The sequence below is a fragment of the Somniosus microcephalus genome, chromosome 12, assembly GCF_052327205.1.
Source record: "Somniosus microcephalus isolate GS21.2 chromosome 12, FLI_Smic_1.0, whole genome shotgun sequence".
NCBI classification, from domain to species: Eukaryota; Metazoa; Chordata; class Chondrichthyes; order Squaliformes; family Somniosidae; genus Somniosus; species Somniosus microcephalus.
The window spans coordinates 176,353,279-176,371,694 of NC_140998.1; the positions used below are offsets into that span (position 1 = coordinate 176,353,279).

The 18,416-nt window shown below is 46.5% G+C and overlaps 1 protein-coding gene across 1 annotated transcript; it reads left to right on the forward strand.

Annotated features, from left to right (window-relative positions):
* Nucleotides 1–11,670: 11,670 nt before the first annotated feature.
* On the forward strand, nt 11,671–17,344 carry LOC147109738 (uncharacterized). Its single transcript, XM_086004220.1, has 2 exons — nt 11,671–12,112; nt 16,318–17,344. Exon 2 carries the CDS (start codon nt 16,680–16,682, stop codon nt 17,238–17,240), a length of 561 nt encoding a protein of 186 aa, XP_085860346.1. The 5' UTR covers nt 11,671–12,112; nt 16,318–16,679; the 3' UTR covers nt 17,241–17,344.
* Nucleotides 17,345–18,416: the final 1,072 nt, after the last annotated feature.

An 18,416-nucleotide genomic window follows, 5' to 3' on the forward strand; every position in this document is an offset into this window, starting at 1 on the left:
CAGCTTGTTCACACTGGGGAGAGACCATTTCAGTGATTTGACTGTGGGAAGTGCTTTAAATGCTCCGGAGATCTGAAGCAACACCAGCTTGTTCACACTGATGAGAGGCCATTTACGTTCTGACTGTGGTAAGAGCTTTAAAAGCACCGGCTTTCTGACCACACACAAGTGTGCTCACACCGGGGAGAGGACGTTTACCTGCTCTGTGTGTGGGAAGGGATTCACTCTGTCGTCCACCCTGCTGACACACCAGCTTGTTCACACTGATGAGAGAGCCTTTAAATGTTCTGACTGTGGGACGAGCTTTAAAAGCTTCAATGCGCTGAAGCGACACCAACGAGTTCACACTGGAGAGAGTCCATTCACCTGCTCCATGTGTGGGAAGGGATTTGCTTGGTCAACCTTTTGGCACACGAGCGGGTTCACACTGGGGAGAGGCCGTTCATCTGTGTGTGTGGGAAGGGATTCACTCAGGCACCCCACCTGCAGACACAGCAGCTGTTCACACCGATGAGAGACTGTTTAAATGTTCTGACTGTGGGAAGAGCTTTAACAGATCCCAGGAGCTGAAGCAACACCAGCCAGCTCACACTGGAGAGAGAAGATCCCCTTGCTCCATGTGTGGGGAGGGATGCTCACAGTCATTCAACCTGCTGACACACCAGCTTCTTCACACTGGGGAGACATTGTTTAAATGTTCTGACTGTGGGAAGAGCTTTAAAAGCTCTGGGCAGTTGAAGAGACACCAGCGAGTTCACACTGGGGAGAGACCGTTCACCTGCTCCGTGTGTGGGGAGGGATTCACTGCGTCATCCATCCTACTGTCACATCAGCTTGTTCACACTGACGAGAGACCCTTTAAATATTCTGACTGTGGGAAGAGCTTTAAAAGCTCTAAGACACCAGCGTCTTCACACTGATCATAGAATCTAACAGCACAGAAGGAGGTGATTCGGCCCATCGTGTCTGTGCCGTGTTTTTGAGAGAGCTGTCCAATTTAGTCCCACACCACAGTTTATTGAGACTATCCGTTTAGCTGCCTCTGCCACTTCCCTTCCTTCCCCTAGCCCACCAGGCCAAACTTCCTCTAAGGTTCCCCCCTGCCCTAGCCCTGAACTCACATCTTTCTCCAGTTTCTCTCTGATCTCCCCTCATGACCTCTCCGCACTCATCTTGTCCGTGAGACCCTCTTCCTGCCCCCTCGACTCTATTCCCACCAAACTGCTGACCACCAAACTTCCTTTTCTGGCTCCATGTTAGCTGACATTGTTGACAGTTCTCTCTCCTCGGGTACTGTTCCCCTCTCCCTCAAATCCGCCCACATATCCGCAGCATAACAAAGACCACCTACTTCCACCTCTGTAACATTGCCCGTCTCCGCCCTTGCCTCACCTCATCCATGCCTTTGTTCCCTCTAGACTTGACGATTCCAACTCACTCCTAGCGGGCCTCGTAAACTTGAGGTCATCCAAAATTCAGCTGCCCGTGTCCTAACTTGCACCAAGTCCCGTTCGCCCATCACCCCTGTGCCCGCTGGTTAAGCAGGGCCTCGATTTCAAAATTCTCATCCTTGTTTTCAAATCCCTCCATGGCCTCACCCCTCCCTATCTCTGTAACCTCCTCTAGCCCCACAACCCCCCCGAGATATCTGCGCTCCTCTAATTCTGCCCTCTTGAGCATCCCTGATTATAATTGCTCCACCTTTGGTGGCCGTGCTTTCTGTTGTCTAGGCCCTAAGATCTGGAATTCTCTGCCTAAACCTCTCCGCCTCTCTACCTCTCTCTCCTCCTTTAAAACACTCTTTAAAACCTACCTCTTTGACCAAGACCTGCCCTAAGTTATCCTTATGTGGCTCGGTGTCAAATTTTTTGTCTTATACTCCTGTGCAGCGCCTTGGGACATTTTACTACGTTAAAGGCGCTATTTAAATACAAGTTGTTGTTGTTATCCCCACAGCATCAGAACATAAGAAATAGGAGCAGGAATAGGCCACTCGGCCCCTCGAGCCTGCTCCGCCATTCAATGAGATCATGGCTGATCTTGGGCTCAAAGCCACTTTCCTACCCTCTCCCCATAACCCTTCACTCCCTTATCTTGCAAAAATCTGTCTATCTCCACCTTAAATGTATTTAATGACCCAGCCTCCACAGCTCTCTGGGGCAGAGAATTCCACAGATTTACAACCAATGTCCCAGACACCACCATCACCATCCCTGGGTATGTCCTGTCCCACCGGCAGGACAGACCCACCAGAGGTGGTGGCACCGTGGTATACAGTCGGGAGGGAGTAGCCCTGGGAGTCCTCAACATTGACTCAGGACCCCATGAGGTCTCATGGCATCAAGTCAAACATGGGCAAGGAAACCTACTAATTACCACCTACCGCCCTCCCTCAGCTGATGAATCAGTACTCCTTCATGTTGAACACCAATTGGAAGAAGCACTGAGAGTAGCAAGGGCACAAAATGTCCTCTGGGTGGGGGACTTCAATGTCCATCACCAGGAGTGGCTCGGTAGCACCACAACTGACCGAGCTGGCCGAGTCCTAAAGGACATAGCTGCCAGACTGGGTCTGCGACAGGTGGTGAGGGAACCAACAAGAGGGGAAAAACCTACTTGATCTCGTCCTCACCAATCTACCTGTTGCAGATGCATCTGTCCATGACAGCATTGGTGGAAATGACCACCGCACAGTCCTTGTGGAGACGAAGTCCCATCTTCATGTTGAGGATACCCTCCACCGTGTTGTGTGGCACTACCACCGTGCTAAATGGGACAGATTTAGAACAGATCTGGCAACTCAAAACTGGGCATCCATGAGGTGCTGTGGGCCATCAGCAGCAGTAGAATTGTATTCAACCACAATCTGTAACCTGTAGAAGTGCATCAGCATAGATATATATATCCACACATATTAGTATAAAATAAGCACACATACTCTGTTATATTAAAATGGAGTCTGGAACGTTCAGCAGGCCAAAATGGCTTCACACAGTACAAAATAAGGGGAAACAGGCAGGCCCATATTAGGAAGCGGTTTAAGGAAGAGGATGTGACTCCTTTGTAGCTTGCAGGCTAGACAGTTCCATAAACAAGATAAGCTTAGCAGAACAAATTAATGATAACCGAAGGACATGTACTGTAAACATTCATATGAATGTCCAGAACCAAAGTGAGAGACAAACCGTCTCCATTGTATAAAATTAATTAACTTTATCTAAAGGTATTCCTGCATCATGACTTTTGATTATCTATTGACTAACCTTATCTTAAGACACTGAGGCTCTGCTGACCCTTTAGTCGTCATCTTGTTGACCTTAAACATTCCTTACTCATCTCTTTTTTAATGTAATTAATTGTGTCTCTCAATACTATACCATGTGATAAAAGGTTTTGATCTTTGTGTATAAAAAGAGGCGTTTTTGTCCATGTATTCGGAGAAGTCACGATAGCCTTTGCCTACGTGAAGCTCCCCTTGCTAGCAAGTAATTAAATAAAGTCTGCCTTTGACGATCACTTTGTTTCACAGAGTCTTATTGAACAGTCGAAACTTCGACAAACCTCATGGCCCGGCATATCCCTCACTCTACCATTACCATCAAGCCGGGAGATCAACCCTGGTTCAACGAAGAGTGTAGGAGAGCATGCCGGGAACAGCACCAGGTATACTGAAAAATGAGGTGTCAACCTGGTGAGGCTACAACACAGGACTACTTGCATGCCAAACAACGGAAGCAACATGCGATAGACAGAGCTAAGCGATCTCACAACCATCGGATCAAATCAAAGCTCTGCAGTCCTGCCACATCCAGTCGTGAGTGGTGGTGGACAATTAAACAGTTAACAGGAGGAGGAGGCTCCAAAAATATCCCCATCCTCAATGATGGTGTAGCCCAGCACGTGAGTGCAAAAGACAAGGCTGAAGCATTTGCAACTATCTTCAGCCAGAAGTGCCGATTGGATGATCCATCTCGGCCTCCTCCTGAGGTCCCCAGCATCACAGATGCCAGTCTTCAGCCCATTCACTTCACTCCACGTGATGTCAAGAAACGGCTGAAGACACTGGATACTGCAAAGGCTATGGGCCCTGACAACATTCCGGCAATAGTACTGAAGACTTGTGCTCCAGAACTAGCTGCGCCCCTAGCCAAGCTGTTCCAGTACAGCTACAACACTGGCATCTACCCGGCAATGTGGAAAATTGCCCAAGTATGTCCTATCCACAAAAAGCAGGACAAATCCGACCCAGCCAATTACCGTCCCATCAGTCTACTCTCAATCATCAGCAAAGTGATGGAAGGTGTCGTCGACAGTGCTATCAAGCGGCACTTACTCAGCAATAACCTGCTAACTGACGCCCAGTTTGGGTTCCGCCAGGGCCACTCAGCTCCTGACCTCATTACAGCCTTGGTCCAAACATGGACAAAAGAGCTGAACTCGAGATGAGGTGAGAGTCACTGCCCTTGACATCAAGGCAGCATTTGATCGAGTGTGGCATCAAGGAGCCCGAGCAAAACTGAAGTCAATGGGAATCAAGGGGAAAACTCTCCATTGGTTGGAATCATACCTAGCACAAAGGAAGTTGGCTGTGGTTGTTAGTGGTCAGTCATCTCAATCACATGACATCACTGCAGGAGTTCCTCAGGGCAGTGTCCTAGGCCCAACCATCTTCAGCTGTTTCATCAATGACCTTCCCTCCATCATAAGGTCAGAAGTGGGGATGTTCGCTGATGATTGCACACTGTTCAGCACCATTCAAGACTCGTCAGATACTGACGCAGTCCGTGTCCATATGCAGCAAGACCTGGACAACATTCAGACTTGGGCTGACAAGCGGCAAGTAACATTCGCACCACACAAGTGCCAGGCAATGACCATCTCCAACAAGCGAGACTCTAACCATCTCCCCTTGACATTCAATATCCTGAATTCGCTGAATCCCCCACTATCAACATCCTGGGGGTTACCATTGATCAGAAACTGAACTGGACCAGCCATATAAATACTGTGGCTACAAGAGCAGGCCAGAGACTGGGAATTCTGCGGCGAGTGTCTCACCTCCTGACTCCCCAAAGCCTTTCCACCATCTACAAGGCACAAGTCAGGAGTGTGATGGAATACTCTCCACTTGCCTGGATGAGTGCAGCTCCAACAACACTCAAGAAGCTCGACACCATTCAGGATAAAGCAGCCCGCTTGATTGGCACTCCATCCATCCACCTTCAACATTCACTCCCTCCGCCACCGGCACACTGTGGTTGCAGTGTGTACCATCTACAAGATGCACTGCAGCAACTCGCCAAAGCTCCTTCAACAGCACCTTCCAAACCCGCAACCTCTACCACTTAGAAGGACAAGGGCAGCAGACGCATGGGAACATCACCACCTACAAGTTCCCCTCCAAGCCACACACCATCCTGACTTGGACCTGTATCGCCGTTCCTTCACTGTCGCTGGGCCAAAATCCTGGCACTCCCTTCCTAACAGCATTGTGGGTGTACCTACACCATATGGACTGCAGCGGTTCAAGAAGGCGGCTCACCACCATCTTCTCAAGGGCAATTAGGGATGGGCACTAAATGTAGGCCTAGCCAGCCAGCGACGCCCACATCCCATCAATGAATAATGAAAAAAAAAGTTCCTCCTCATCTCCGTTCTAAAAGGGCGACCCTTTATTCTGAAACTATGCCCCGAGTTCTAGATTATCCCACGAGGGGAAACATCCTCTCTGCATCTACCCTGGCGAGCCCCCTCAGTACCTTATGTTTCAATAAGATCGCCTCTCATTCTTCTAAATTCCAATGAGTATAGGTCCAGCCTGCTCAACCTTTCCTCATAAGTCAACCCCCTCATCTCTGGAATTAACCATGTGAATCGTCTCTGAACTGCCTCCAATGCAAGTATATCCTTCCTTAAATAAGGAGACCAAAACTGTACGCAGTACTCAAGGTGTGGTCTCACCAATACCCTGTACAGTTGTAGCAGGAGTTCCCTGCTTTTATACTCCAACCCTCTTGAAATAAAGGCCAACATTCCATTTGCCTTTTTGATTACTTGCTGTACCCGCATGCTAACTTTTTGTGTTTCATGCACAAGGACCCCTAGGTCCCTCTGAACTGTAGCATTTTGTAATCTCTCCCATTTAAATAATAATTTGCTTTTATATTTTTCCTGCCAAAGTGTATAACCTCACACTTTCCCACATTATATTCCATCTGTCAAATGTTTGCCCACTCACTTACCCTGTCTATATCCCTTTGCAGATTCTTTGAGTCCTCTGCACAACTTGCTTTCCCACCCATCTTTGTATCATCCGCAAACTTGGCTACATTCCATTCGGTCCCTTCATCCAAGTCATTAATGTAGATTGTAAATAGTTGAGGCCCCGGCACTGATCCCTGTGGCACCCCACTAGTTACCGTTTGCCAACCATAAAATGACCCATTTATCCCGACTCTCTGCTTTCTGTTAGTTAGCCAATTCTCTATCCATGCTAATATATTACCCCCAACTCCATGAGCTCTTATCTTATGCAGTAACCTTTTATGTGGCACCTTATCGAATGCCTTCTGGAAATCCAAATACACCACATCTACTGGCTCACCCTTATCCACCCTGCTCGTTACATCCTCAAAGAACTCCAGCAAATTTGTTAAACATGATTTCCCTTTCATAAAACCATGCTGACTCTGCTTGACTGCATTATGATTTTCCAAATACCCTGCTACTGCTTCCTTAATGAAGGACTCCAGCATTTTCCCAAAGACAGATGTTAGGCTAACTGGTCTATGAACATTTACATGAATGATTTGGACTTGGGAATCAGAAGTATAATTTCAAAATTTGCAGATGCCACGAAATTGGGGGGTTATGTAAATACTGAGGAAGACTGCGATAGCATCCTTGTGGAATTATTCAGTTGTGTTCAGTAAATAGCAGCGCCATCTTTTAATTTGCTTTGACTGATCACATCACTATATAGTTATATGAAAAACAAAAATCATTAACAGCTCCCAATTTCAGAATTAGATACATAGAAAAATAGGAGCAGGAGTAGGCCATTCGGCCCTTCGATTTTTGTCAAACAAAATTTCCCTTTCATAAATCTATGTTGACTTTGTCTAATCCCGTTGATATTTTCTAAGTTTCCTGTTATCACATCCTTTAGAATAGACTGTAGCATTTTCCCTACTACTGATGTTAGGCTAACCAGTCTACATAGAAGATAGGAGCAGGAGTAGGCCATTCGACCCCTCAAGCCTGCTCCACCATTCAATGCGATCATGGCTGATCATCCAAATTCAGTACCCTGTCCCTGCTTTCTCCCCATACCCCTTGATCCCTTTAGCCTTAAGAAATATATCCAACTCCTTCTTGAATATATTTAATGAACTGGCCTCTACTGCCTTCTGTGGTAGAGAATTCCACTGTTCACCACTCTCTGGGTGAAGAAATTCCTCCTCATTTCTGTCCTAAATGGCCTACCCCTTATCCTTAGACTGTGACCCCTGGTTCTGGACTCCCTGACCATCGGGAACATCCTTCCTGCATCTCGTCTGTCCACTCCTGTCAGAATGTTATAAGTTTTAATGAGATCCCTTCTCATTCTTCTAAACTCCAGCGAGTACAAGCCCAATTGACCCAATCTCTCCTCATATGTCATTCCTGCCATCCCAGGTATCAGCCTGGTGAATCTTCGCTGAACTCCTTCCATGGCAAGAACATCCTTCCTCAGATAAGGCGACCAAAACTGCGCACAATACTCAAGATGTGGTCTCACCAAGGCCCTGTACAACTGCAGCAAGACATCCTTGTTCCTGCACTCAAACCCTCTCGCTACGAAGGCCAACATACCATTTGCCTTCTTAACCGCCTGCTGCACCTGCATGCTTACCTTCAGCGACTGGTGCACAAGGACACCCAGGTCTCGTTGCACTTCCCCTTCTCCCAATCTATTGCCATTCAGATAATAATCTGCCTTCCTGTTTTTGCCACCAAAATGGATAACCTTGCATTTATCCACGTTATATTGCATCTGCCATGCTTCTTCCCAATCACCCAACCTGTCCAAATCATCCTGGAGTTTCTCGGCATCCTCCTCACAGCACACACGTCCACCCAGCTTTGTGTCAGCTGCAAATTTGGAGATATTACATCTAGTTTCCTTGTCTAGATCATTAATATATATTGTGACTAGCTGGGGTCCAAGGACCGATCCCTGCGGTACCCCACTAGTCACTGCCTGCCACTCGGAAAAAGACCTGTTTATTCCAACTCTTTGCTTCCTGTCTGCCAACCAGTTCTCTATCCAAGTCAATACCTTGCCCCCAATCCCATGTGCCTTAACTTTACACGCTAATCTCTTATGCGGGACCTTATCGAAAGCCTTCTGAAAGTCCAAATACACCACATCCACTGGTTCTCCCTTATCTATTTTACCAGTTACATCCTCAAAAAATTCCAGTAGATTTGTCAAGCACGATTTTACCTTTTGTAAATCCATGTTGACTTTGTCCGATCCTGTCACTGTTTTCCAAGTGCTCTGCTATTACATCTTTTATAATGGACTCTAGCATTTTCCCCACTACCGATGTCAGGCTTACCGGTCTATAACTCCCCATTTTCTCTCTACCATCTTTTTTGAATAGTGGGGTAACATTAGCTACCCTCCAATCCATGGGTACTGTTCCAGATTCCATCGAATGCTGGAAGATGATCAGCAATGCATCTACTATTTCTAGGGCCACTTCCTTAAGTATCCTAGGATGTAGATTATCAGGCCCTGGGGATTTATCAGCCTTCAATCCCATCAATTTCCGTAACACTGTAGTTCCCTGTTTTCTCTCTCCTTTTTTAAATAGTGGGGTTACATTTGCCACCCTCCAATCTGCAGGAACTGTTCCATAATCTATAGATTTTGGAAGATGACAACCAGTGTATCCACTATTTCAATGGCTACCTCTTTTAGTACTTTGGGATGCAGATTATCAGGCCCTGGGGATTTATCGGCTTTTAGTCCCATTAATTTCTCCAGCACTCTTTTTTTACTAATTTCCTTTAATTCCCCCTTCTCGCTAGACCCATGGTTCCCTAGCATTTCTGGGAAGTTATTTGTGTCCTCTTCCATGAAGACAGAACCAAGGTATTTGTTTAATTGCTCTGCCATTTCCTTGTCCCCCATTATAAATTCTCCCGTTTCTGACTGTAAGGGACCTACATTTGTCTTCATTAATCTTTTTCTTTTTCTTGTCAGATTCAAACTCAACTCCTTCCAAGTACAATCTAACACTTCAAAAATTGTAATGGATGTAGGTGAGATATTAGGACTAATACAATAGCAAAACACTGCAGATGCTGGAAATCTGAAATAACAACAGCAAATGCATCGAAGAGAAACAGAGTTAACGTTTGAAGTAGGAGGCCCTTCATCAGAACTGGAAAAGGTTCGAGAAGAGAGATTTTTAAGCAGGGACAGGGAGGAGGGGAGGAAAGAACAAAGGGAAGGTCTGTGATAGGATGGAAGGCAGGAGAGATTGACGAAAGGGAGGATGGTGCGAGGCAAAAGGAGGGATAATGGGACAAGTTAAGAAACAAAAGATGACTCTAGATGAGGTGTGAATGATGATGGCATCATCCTTAACAGCTACCAGGTGAGAAAACGAGAAAAACATTAAAAAAAATATAAAGAAATACAGGAGCCAAGGTTATAGTCTGAAATTGTTGAACTCAATGTTGAGTCCAGAAGGCTGTAAAGTGCCTAATGGAAAGATGAGGTGCTGTTCCTCAAGCTCATGTTGAGCTTCGTTGGAACAGTGTAAGAGGCCGAGGATGAAGAGGTAAGAGTGGAGGGAAGAATTCAAGTGACAGGCGACCGGAAGCTCGGGGTCCCCCTTACAGACTGAACGGAGATGTTCCGCAAAGTGGTCACCCAATCTGCGTTTGGTCTCCCCAATGTAGAGGAGACCGCATCGTGAGCAGCGAATACAGTATATTAAATTGCAAGAAGTACAAGTAAATCGCTGTTTCACCTGGAAGTGGTGTTTGGGGCCCTGGACGGTTAGAAGGGAGCAGATAAAAGGGCATGTTTTGCATCTTCTGCGCTTGCATGGGAAAGTGCCAGGAGAAGGGGTATTGGGGTGATAGAGGAGTGGACCAGGGTGTCGCGGAGGGAGCGGTCCCTTCGGAATGCTGAAAAGGTGGGGGGAGGGGAAGATGTGTTTGGTGGTGGGATCACGCTGGAGGTGGCGGAAATGGCGGAGGATGATCCGTTGAATGTGGAGGCTGGTGGGGTGAAAGGTGAGGACAAGGGGAACCCTATCGTGGTTCTGGGAGGGAGGGGAAGGGGTGAGAGCAGAAGTGCGGGAAATGGAACGGACACAGTCAAGGGCCGAGTCAACCACATTAGAGGGGAATCCTCAGTTGAGGAAAAAGGAAGACATACCGGAAGCACTAGTATGGAAGACGGCATCGTCAGAACAGATGCGGCGGAGATGGAGAAACTGGGAGAATGGAATAGAGTCCTTACAGGAAGCGGGGTGGGAGGAAGTGTAGTCCAGGTAGCTGTGGGAGTCAGTGGGCTTGTAGTGGATGTTGGTCGATTCCTCCCACTCCCTGGTTATTGACCTCTCTGCTAAGGGGAATAGGCCCTTCCTATCCACCCTATCTAGACCCCTCATAATTTTAAACACTTCAATTAAGTCTCCCTTCAGCCTCCTCCGTTCCAAAGAAAACAACCCCAGCCTATCCAATCTTTCCCCAAAGCTAAAATTCTCCAGTCCTGGCAACATCCTCGTGAATCTCCTCTGTACCCTCTCTCGTGCAATCACATCTCCGTGTAATCTGGTGACCAGAACTGTACTCAGTAATCTAGCTGTGTCCTAACTAGTGTTTTATACAGTTTTAGCACAACTTCTCTGCTCTTTTGGAACATACAATGACAGGAAGGGAACCTTCCTCCACAAAGCAATGCAGATAATTTAATCAGTGATGCTGCACCATATTTTGTGGATAAAGTCACACTTGCTTATTTAATGGGAACAGGTGCATAAGAGTTCAATGATCATGTTAACACCAAAAGCTAAAAATAAACCAAATGCAGCCCTTCATCTTCGCTGACACAACATAAACAGCCTTGTAAAGTGGCTGGAAACTGAACCCGAGGTTATGAGGATTTCAAACAGCAAGCTGTGAGAGTGACTGGCAATGATGTGACGACATGGGAATTTTGGCTACAGATATAGTGGCCCTGTGGGAGACTAATAACCAAATGTAATGTTGCTAGAAGGAGGAGTGAACACCCACAGGACCACTGACTACTGGCGACCAAACAAGGCAAATTCTATTTTTACTACATGGGATTCTGCGAATGTTACCAGAGTTTTGGAGGCTGAATTCTGCAATTCATCCATTTTTTTCTGTGAAAACCATAAAATCGTTTGCTATAATGTTCTTATATTTAGACAGATGGTACATGCTGGCTATTAGCAGCTTTAAGAAGATGCCTGATTTATTGGCATCTAAAGCAAACAGTAGTTTATCTTTTACAATTCCTGGTGGAATAGTCTAGATTTTGTTTGTACAAGATTACAGGATAGGTTTGGATGAAGATGGCCCTTCAGCCCATTTAATCTCCTAGAATACCAACCTTACCATCTTTCCATTACAGCATCTGTTTCTTAATTACTCCAGTGTCCTGGCATAAACCACCCTGCTGCCAACCCATTACAGCTGTTGATCACCCTCTGAGTAAAGAAAGATTTCCTGCCGTCTATCCTAAATTTGCTCTTCACACCCATGAACCCTGTGCCCTCATGTCTCGCTGCCCAGACATATCTGAAAGTATTGTTCCAGATTTACTTTCTCTATCCAGGTAAGTATTTATATTCCTCTATTAATGTTGCTTCTAAGACCTGTCTTCTTGAGGTTGAAGAAGAGGACTTGCTGATCAAGTTGTACATCGTAACTCTTCCCTCTAACACCATGGATCAGGGTTTGTTGCTTTCTTCTGGATTGCCAGTAAGACCTGGATGGCTCTCATAATATCACGGTGACCAGGACTGTATGCAGCATACCAAGTGCAATGTGACCAGGGCAGCTTCGGCATTAGCTCCAGGTATTTGAACTGAACTGATTGGACAATATGACCCAGCATGCTATTTCCTTTGTTTATTGATGAGCCACACCTTTTAGGAATGATGAGTGGTGACTCAACTAACACCCTAAGGTTTGTCTCAACTTCCCACTTGACAAGTTCTATCCCACCCATTTCTATTTTTCTATAATAAACAGTATCTTGCCTTTTTCTATATTGAGTTTCATCTGCCAGTGGTCATTCTTTGAAAGCTCCCTTTGTAAGATCCTAGTTGCCTTGTCTGAATTCACATTCTTTCCTAGCTTGGTGTCATCTCCAAATGTAACAGTTTTATATTATGATTATGATTCCAGGTCACCTTTGTAGACCAAGACCAGGAGGGATTCCCAGCACGGACCCCTGGGGTAACCCACTCAGTATCCTCCCTTTGCAACCTAGCTTCACCTCGACAGTAATCAATCAATATGCATGTTTCACCTTGAAACCTACTGACCTTAGTTTGTAAAGAAGTCCCTCATGCAATACTTTGTGAAAGGCCTTTTTGATGTCCAGGTACACGACACCATTTAATTTGGGATACGCCCATTTAATTCGGGACGTCCCCTCTTTCAAAAGAAGTTGGTTAGGCAAGATCTATCTATTAACGCTGATTCTCGCTCCACAGATGCTGTCTGACATATTTAGGAAGGATCGGCAAAAAGGTAGGGGAGGTGGGGTAGCATTGCTGGTAAAGGAGGGGATTAATGCAATGGAAAGGAAGGATATTAACTCGGATGAAACGGAATCTGTATGGGTAGAAATGAGAAATAGCAAGGGGAGGAAAACGTTAGTGGGTGTTATATATAGGCCTCCAAATAGTAATATGGAGGTGAGGGAAGGCATAAAAAGGGAAATTAGAGAAGCGTGCGATAAGAGCACAGCTGTCATCATGGGTGACTTTAATTTACATATTGATTGGACTACCCAAATTAGTAAAAATTCTGAGGAGGAGGAATTCCTGGAATGTTTTCGGGACGGTTATCTGGACCAATATGTCGAGGAGCCGACTCGAGATCAGGCCATTTTAGACTGGGTATTGTGCAATGAGAAGGGACTTATCAACAATCTTCTTGTACGAGGCCCCTTGGGTCAGAGCGATCATAATATGATCGAGCTCTCAGTCGAGATGGAGAGTGAGGAAATTGAATCAGAGACTAAGGTCCAGAACTTAAATAAAGGGAATTACGAGGGTATGAGACGGGAATTGGGTAAGATTGATTGGGTGGTGCTTCTGGGGGGATTGACAGTGGATAGACAATGGCAAGCATTCAAAGATAGAATGGAAGAATTCCAGAACATGTTTATACCGGTTTGGCATAAAAATAAACCTAAAAAGGTGGCTCAACTGTGGATAACGAGGGAAATTAGGGACAGCATAAAATCAAAAAAAAGGGCATATCAACTGGCAAAAAAAAGCACCAGACCGGAAGATTGGGGGCAGTACAGGATACAGCAAAAGAGGACAAAGGGATTAATCAGGAAGGGGAAAATAGAATACGAAAGTAAACTTGCAGCAAACATAAAGACAGACTGCAAAAGCTTTTATCGGTATATCAGGAGGAAAAGACTGGTAAAATCCCAAGTCGGTCCCTTGCAGTCCGATTCGGGAGAATATATAATGGAGAATAAGGAAATGGCAGACCAATTAAACTCATACTTTGGTTCTGTATTCACAAAGGAGGACACAAATAACCTCCCAGGAATATCGGCAAACATAGGGACTAATGAGAGGGAGGAGCTGACAGAAATTAGTATCTCTAGGGATATGGTGTTGGGTAAGTTGAGGGGACTGAAGGCCGACAAATCCCCGGGGCCTGATAAACTACATCCTAGGGTACTTAAGGAGGTGGCCCTGGAGATAGCAGATGCTCTAAGGATCATCTTCCGGAACTCCATTGACTCGGGAACAGTACCCGTGGATTGGAGGGTAGCTAATGTTACCCCAATATTTAAAAAGGGGGGTAGAGAGAAAGCAGGGAATTATAGACCAGTAAGCCTTACATCGGTTGTGGGCAAAATGCTAGAGTCCATTATTAAGGATAAAATAGCGGAGCACTTGACAAATGGGGAAAGGATCGGACAGAGTCAACATGGATTTACAAAGGGTAAATCGTGTTTGACTAATCTGCTGGAATTTTTTGAGGAAGTAACTGGTAAAATGGATGGGGGAGAGCCAGTGGATGTGGTGTACCTTGACTTCCAGAAAGCCTTCGATAAGGTTCCACACAAAAGATTATCATGCAAAATTAAGGCTCATGGGATTGGGGGCAAAGTATTAACGTGGATAGAGAACTGGCTGGCGGATAGAAAACAGAGAGTTGGAATAAACGGCTCGTTTTCGGAGTGGCAGGCAGTGACCAGCGGGGTGCCGCAAGGATCTGTCCTGGGACCCCAGCTGTTCACAATATATATAAATGATCTGGATCAGGGAATTGGATGCAATATTTCCAAATTCGCTGACGACACTAAACTAGGAGGAGGGGTGGGCTCTGATGAGGATGTCAGGAGGCTACAGTGCGATTTGGACAGGTTGGGGGAATGGGCGGATACGTGGCAGATGCACTATAATGTGGATAAATGCGAGGTTATCCACTTTGGGGGTAAAAACAGGAGGGTAGATTATTATCTAAATGGCAATAGATTGGGAGATGGGGAAGTGCAGAGGGACCTGGGTGTTCTTGTGCACCAGTCACTGAAGGAGAGCATGCAGGTGCAACAGGCGATTAAGAAGGCAAATGGTATGTTGGCCTTCATATCAAGGGGGTTCGAGTATAGGAATAGGGATACCTTACTACAGCTGTACAAGGTGCTGGTGAGACCGCATCTGGAGTATTGTGTACAGTTTTGGTCGCCCCATCTGCGGAAGGATGTTCTTGCCATGGAAAGAGTGCAGCGGCGATTCACCAGGCTGATACCTGGAATGGCGGGAATGACCTACGAGGAGAGATTGAATAGTTTGGGCTTGTACTCACTGGAGTTTAGAAGATTGAGAGGGGATCTCATCGAAACATATAAAATTATGGCAGGCCTGGACAGGCTGAATTCAGAGAGAATGTTTCCAATGGCAGGGGAGCACAGAACCAGGGGCCACAGTCTAAAAATAGCGGGCAAATCATTTAAAACAGAGATGAGGAAGAATTTCTTCACTCAAAGAGTGGTGAGCCTGTGGAATTCCCTGCCACAGAGGGCTGTGAAGGCTAATTCAATAAATATTTTCAAGAGAGAATTGGATATATTTCTGAAGGCTAAGGGGATTAAGGGTTACGGAGAAAAGGCGGGGACGGGGTACTGAACTGGTAAGATCAGCTAAGATCTCAGATGAAGATCAGCCATGATCTCATTGAATGGCGGAGCAGGCTCGAAGGGCCGAATGGCCTACTCCTGTTCCTATCTCTATGTTTCTATGACATGAGTATTTCCTGTTTTTATTTATAATAGAGAAGGGTGAAGCTGTGTCTGTGCCTTTAACGGCAGCTGCCGAGACACAGGGTGCTGTCCCTTTAAGAATGAGTGACGGGGACAATCCAGATTCCTCTTTCAGGTTTTCTGGGGAGGATGTCAGGAGCCCAGCGCGCAGGCGCAGGACAGGCTCTGCGCGGTCGCCGGGCAGCGCTGCAGGTCGGCGGGAGCGGGGTCGGGAGATTAATAAACTGCGGGTAGGCCGCGCCGCAGGGTTTATAAAGGTAGAGAACGGCCTCAGGCTGGAATGAGATCCAGCGGCCTGGTCTGTGTTCCACCGGACGCCAGCGGTGAGGCTTTTTCTCGGTGACAGGCCCGGGTTATGCGCCGCCATCTTGGTGGAGGAAAGACAGGCCGGTTCCACCTGCAGCAGGGTGCCTGCGCAGCCATCTTTGTACGGAACAGAGAGTGGGCAGGACTTCAGGGTCCCAGTGACCAGGAGAGACAATCATTGACTCATTGATTTTATTCTCACTCTGCACACAGCGGGTGTAGAACTGAACCCAACCAGAGCAGAGAGGGGGAAAACTGGGAGTGAGGGACAGAAATGTTGGAGATGGTGCGATGGGTTTGGATTTCAGCACAGGGAGGAGGGAGAGTGTGTGGGACGGGGATTTACAGCTTTGGGGGAACAAGAGAGGAAAAAATGTTAGATAGAAACTAGAATTCTCTGTTCTGAATTTTAATCCTGTACTTACAGTGATGACTTTTCTAAACTCCTTTTACAGGGTATTAGAAGGGGAGGATTTGCAGACGGGAAACTCAAACCAAACATCACATCAACATCTGAGAGTCACTCCATTCATCAGGACCCAAATATAATCGGCCTTTGAATGTGGAAGGAGAAATGTTTGTCTGTTCTGTCTGTGGGAAAAGATTTCAAACATCAGTGTGACTGGAAAAGCACCGGGAAACACACAGCTGAGTGAGAGTGTTCCAGTGCACTGACTGTGGAAAGAGCTTTAACCAGTTACACAACCTGAAAAAACATCGCACCGTTCACAGCGGGGAGAAACCGTACACGTGTTCTGTGTGTGGACGAGGCTTCAACTGATTGCCCAACCTGGAGAGACGCAAGGACGCCCGCACCATGGAGAAACCCTGGAAATGTGAGGATTGTGGGAAGGGATTCAATTACCCATCCCAGCTGGAAACTCATCGGCGCAGTCACACTGGGGAGAGACTGTTCACCTGCTCCGTGTGGGGGAAGGGTTTCACTCACACATCTGCCCTCCGATCACACCAGCGAGTTCACAGTGATGAGAGACCTTTTAAATGCGCTGATTGTGGGAACTGCTTTAAAAGTTCTGAGGGACTAATTCAACATCAGCGAGTTCACACTGATGAGAGACCGTTCAGTTGCTCTCACTGTGGGAAGAGGTTCAGGCATTCATGCAACCTCATTGTACACCAGCGAGTTCACACTGGGGAGAGGCCGTTCACCTGCTCCGTGTGTGGGAAGGGATTCATTTGTTATTCCCAACATCTGAGACACCAGCGAGTTCACACTGGGGAGAGAGCGTTCACCTGCTTCATGTGTGGGAAGGGATTCACTCAGTCATCCAACCTGCAGACACACCAGCGAGTTCACGACCGACTGCAGGGGTTGGATTCTGCTGTTATTGCTGCTGTTAATCACATCCAGGACTGAACCATGTTCATTCTGACAGTCCGGGTTTGTTTCTGCTGATGTTAATAACCCTATAACTGGGCTGGAGTTTAATATTTTGATATGTCAAATAAATCAGCTTTGTATCAGACACATAGTGGTGTCGAGTATTTGATTTCTCCAAGATAAGAGGAGACTAATTGATGTCCTGTTACCGAGTGATCCATTTTTGGGCCTTTTCTCCTTTCTAACTCTAGATTATTTCAGTTCTCATACCTTCGGTTACTCTCATGGACAAGTCCCAGCTCCCCATACCTTCCAGAGTGCCTCTCCTAGCCTTGGTATCCAGGGAAGGTATCGGTAACACGCCCGGGATTACTAAACACAAACCCAGTCTGTTAATCACTTCCAGCTACTGGACTAAGCATGTGCCCCACAGCATCTCTCTCATCTTCGATGTGTGAATAGAGCATCACGCCTCAGAACCTGCTTTTAAATTTAATTCCACTCAGAAAATATATTTAACAAGTAAACATGTCACGTCAAATAATGGACAAAAAGCCAGAGGGGAGATGAGCCATTTTTCACTCAGTGAGTTGTTGTGATCTGGAATGCACTGTCTGAAAGGGGGTGGACGCAGATTCAATAGTAACTTTCAAAAGGGAATTGGATCTGCTTAAAGGAAAAGTTTGTGGGGCTCTGGGGAAAGGGCAGGGGAGTGGGACTAATTGGCAGCTCTTTCAAAGATGATCACGGCCCTATAAGGCGGCTCGATATTCACAGGCGAGAGGCTGATATCTAACTCCCCGAGAATAAAGATCCCAACTCTCTGAAAACACCTTGAATTCTTTCTAAAAGCCTTTCACACGCTGACACCTTCCTTCTTCTGAAATTCCACTGCCGTGCGCCGGGGGTGCAGGCAGTGCTGGGCACAGAGGGAGCAGCAAACCGGGTTCAGAGAGGGCACGCTGGGTTTGCCCTTGACCTGGGCTTTCCTTGAGCATGTGCTGGGGCCCAGTGGGATTTCAGTGTTCCGGGGTATTTCTGAGTGTGTCACAGGAACATTAGGAACAGGAGCAGGCCATTCAGCCCCTCGAGCCTGCTCCACCATTCAATTAGATCAGGGCTGATCCGTATCTGAACTCCATTTACCCGCCTTTATTCCACATCCCTTGGAACAATTACCTCACAAAAATCGATCATCTCAGTCTTGAAAGC

Bases quoted from the DNA above. Each gene is read 5' to 3' on its own strand.
- LOC147109738 (XM_086004220.1), top strand. From the start codon at position 16,680: ATGGAGAAACCCTGGAAATGTGAGGATTGTGGGAAGGGATTCAATTAC.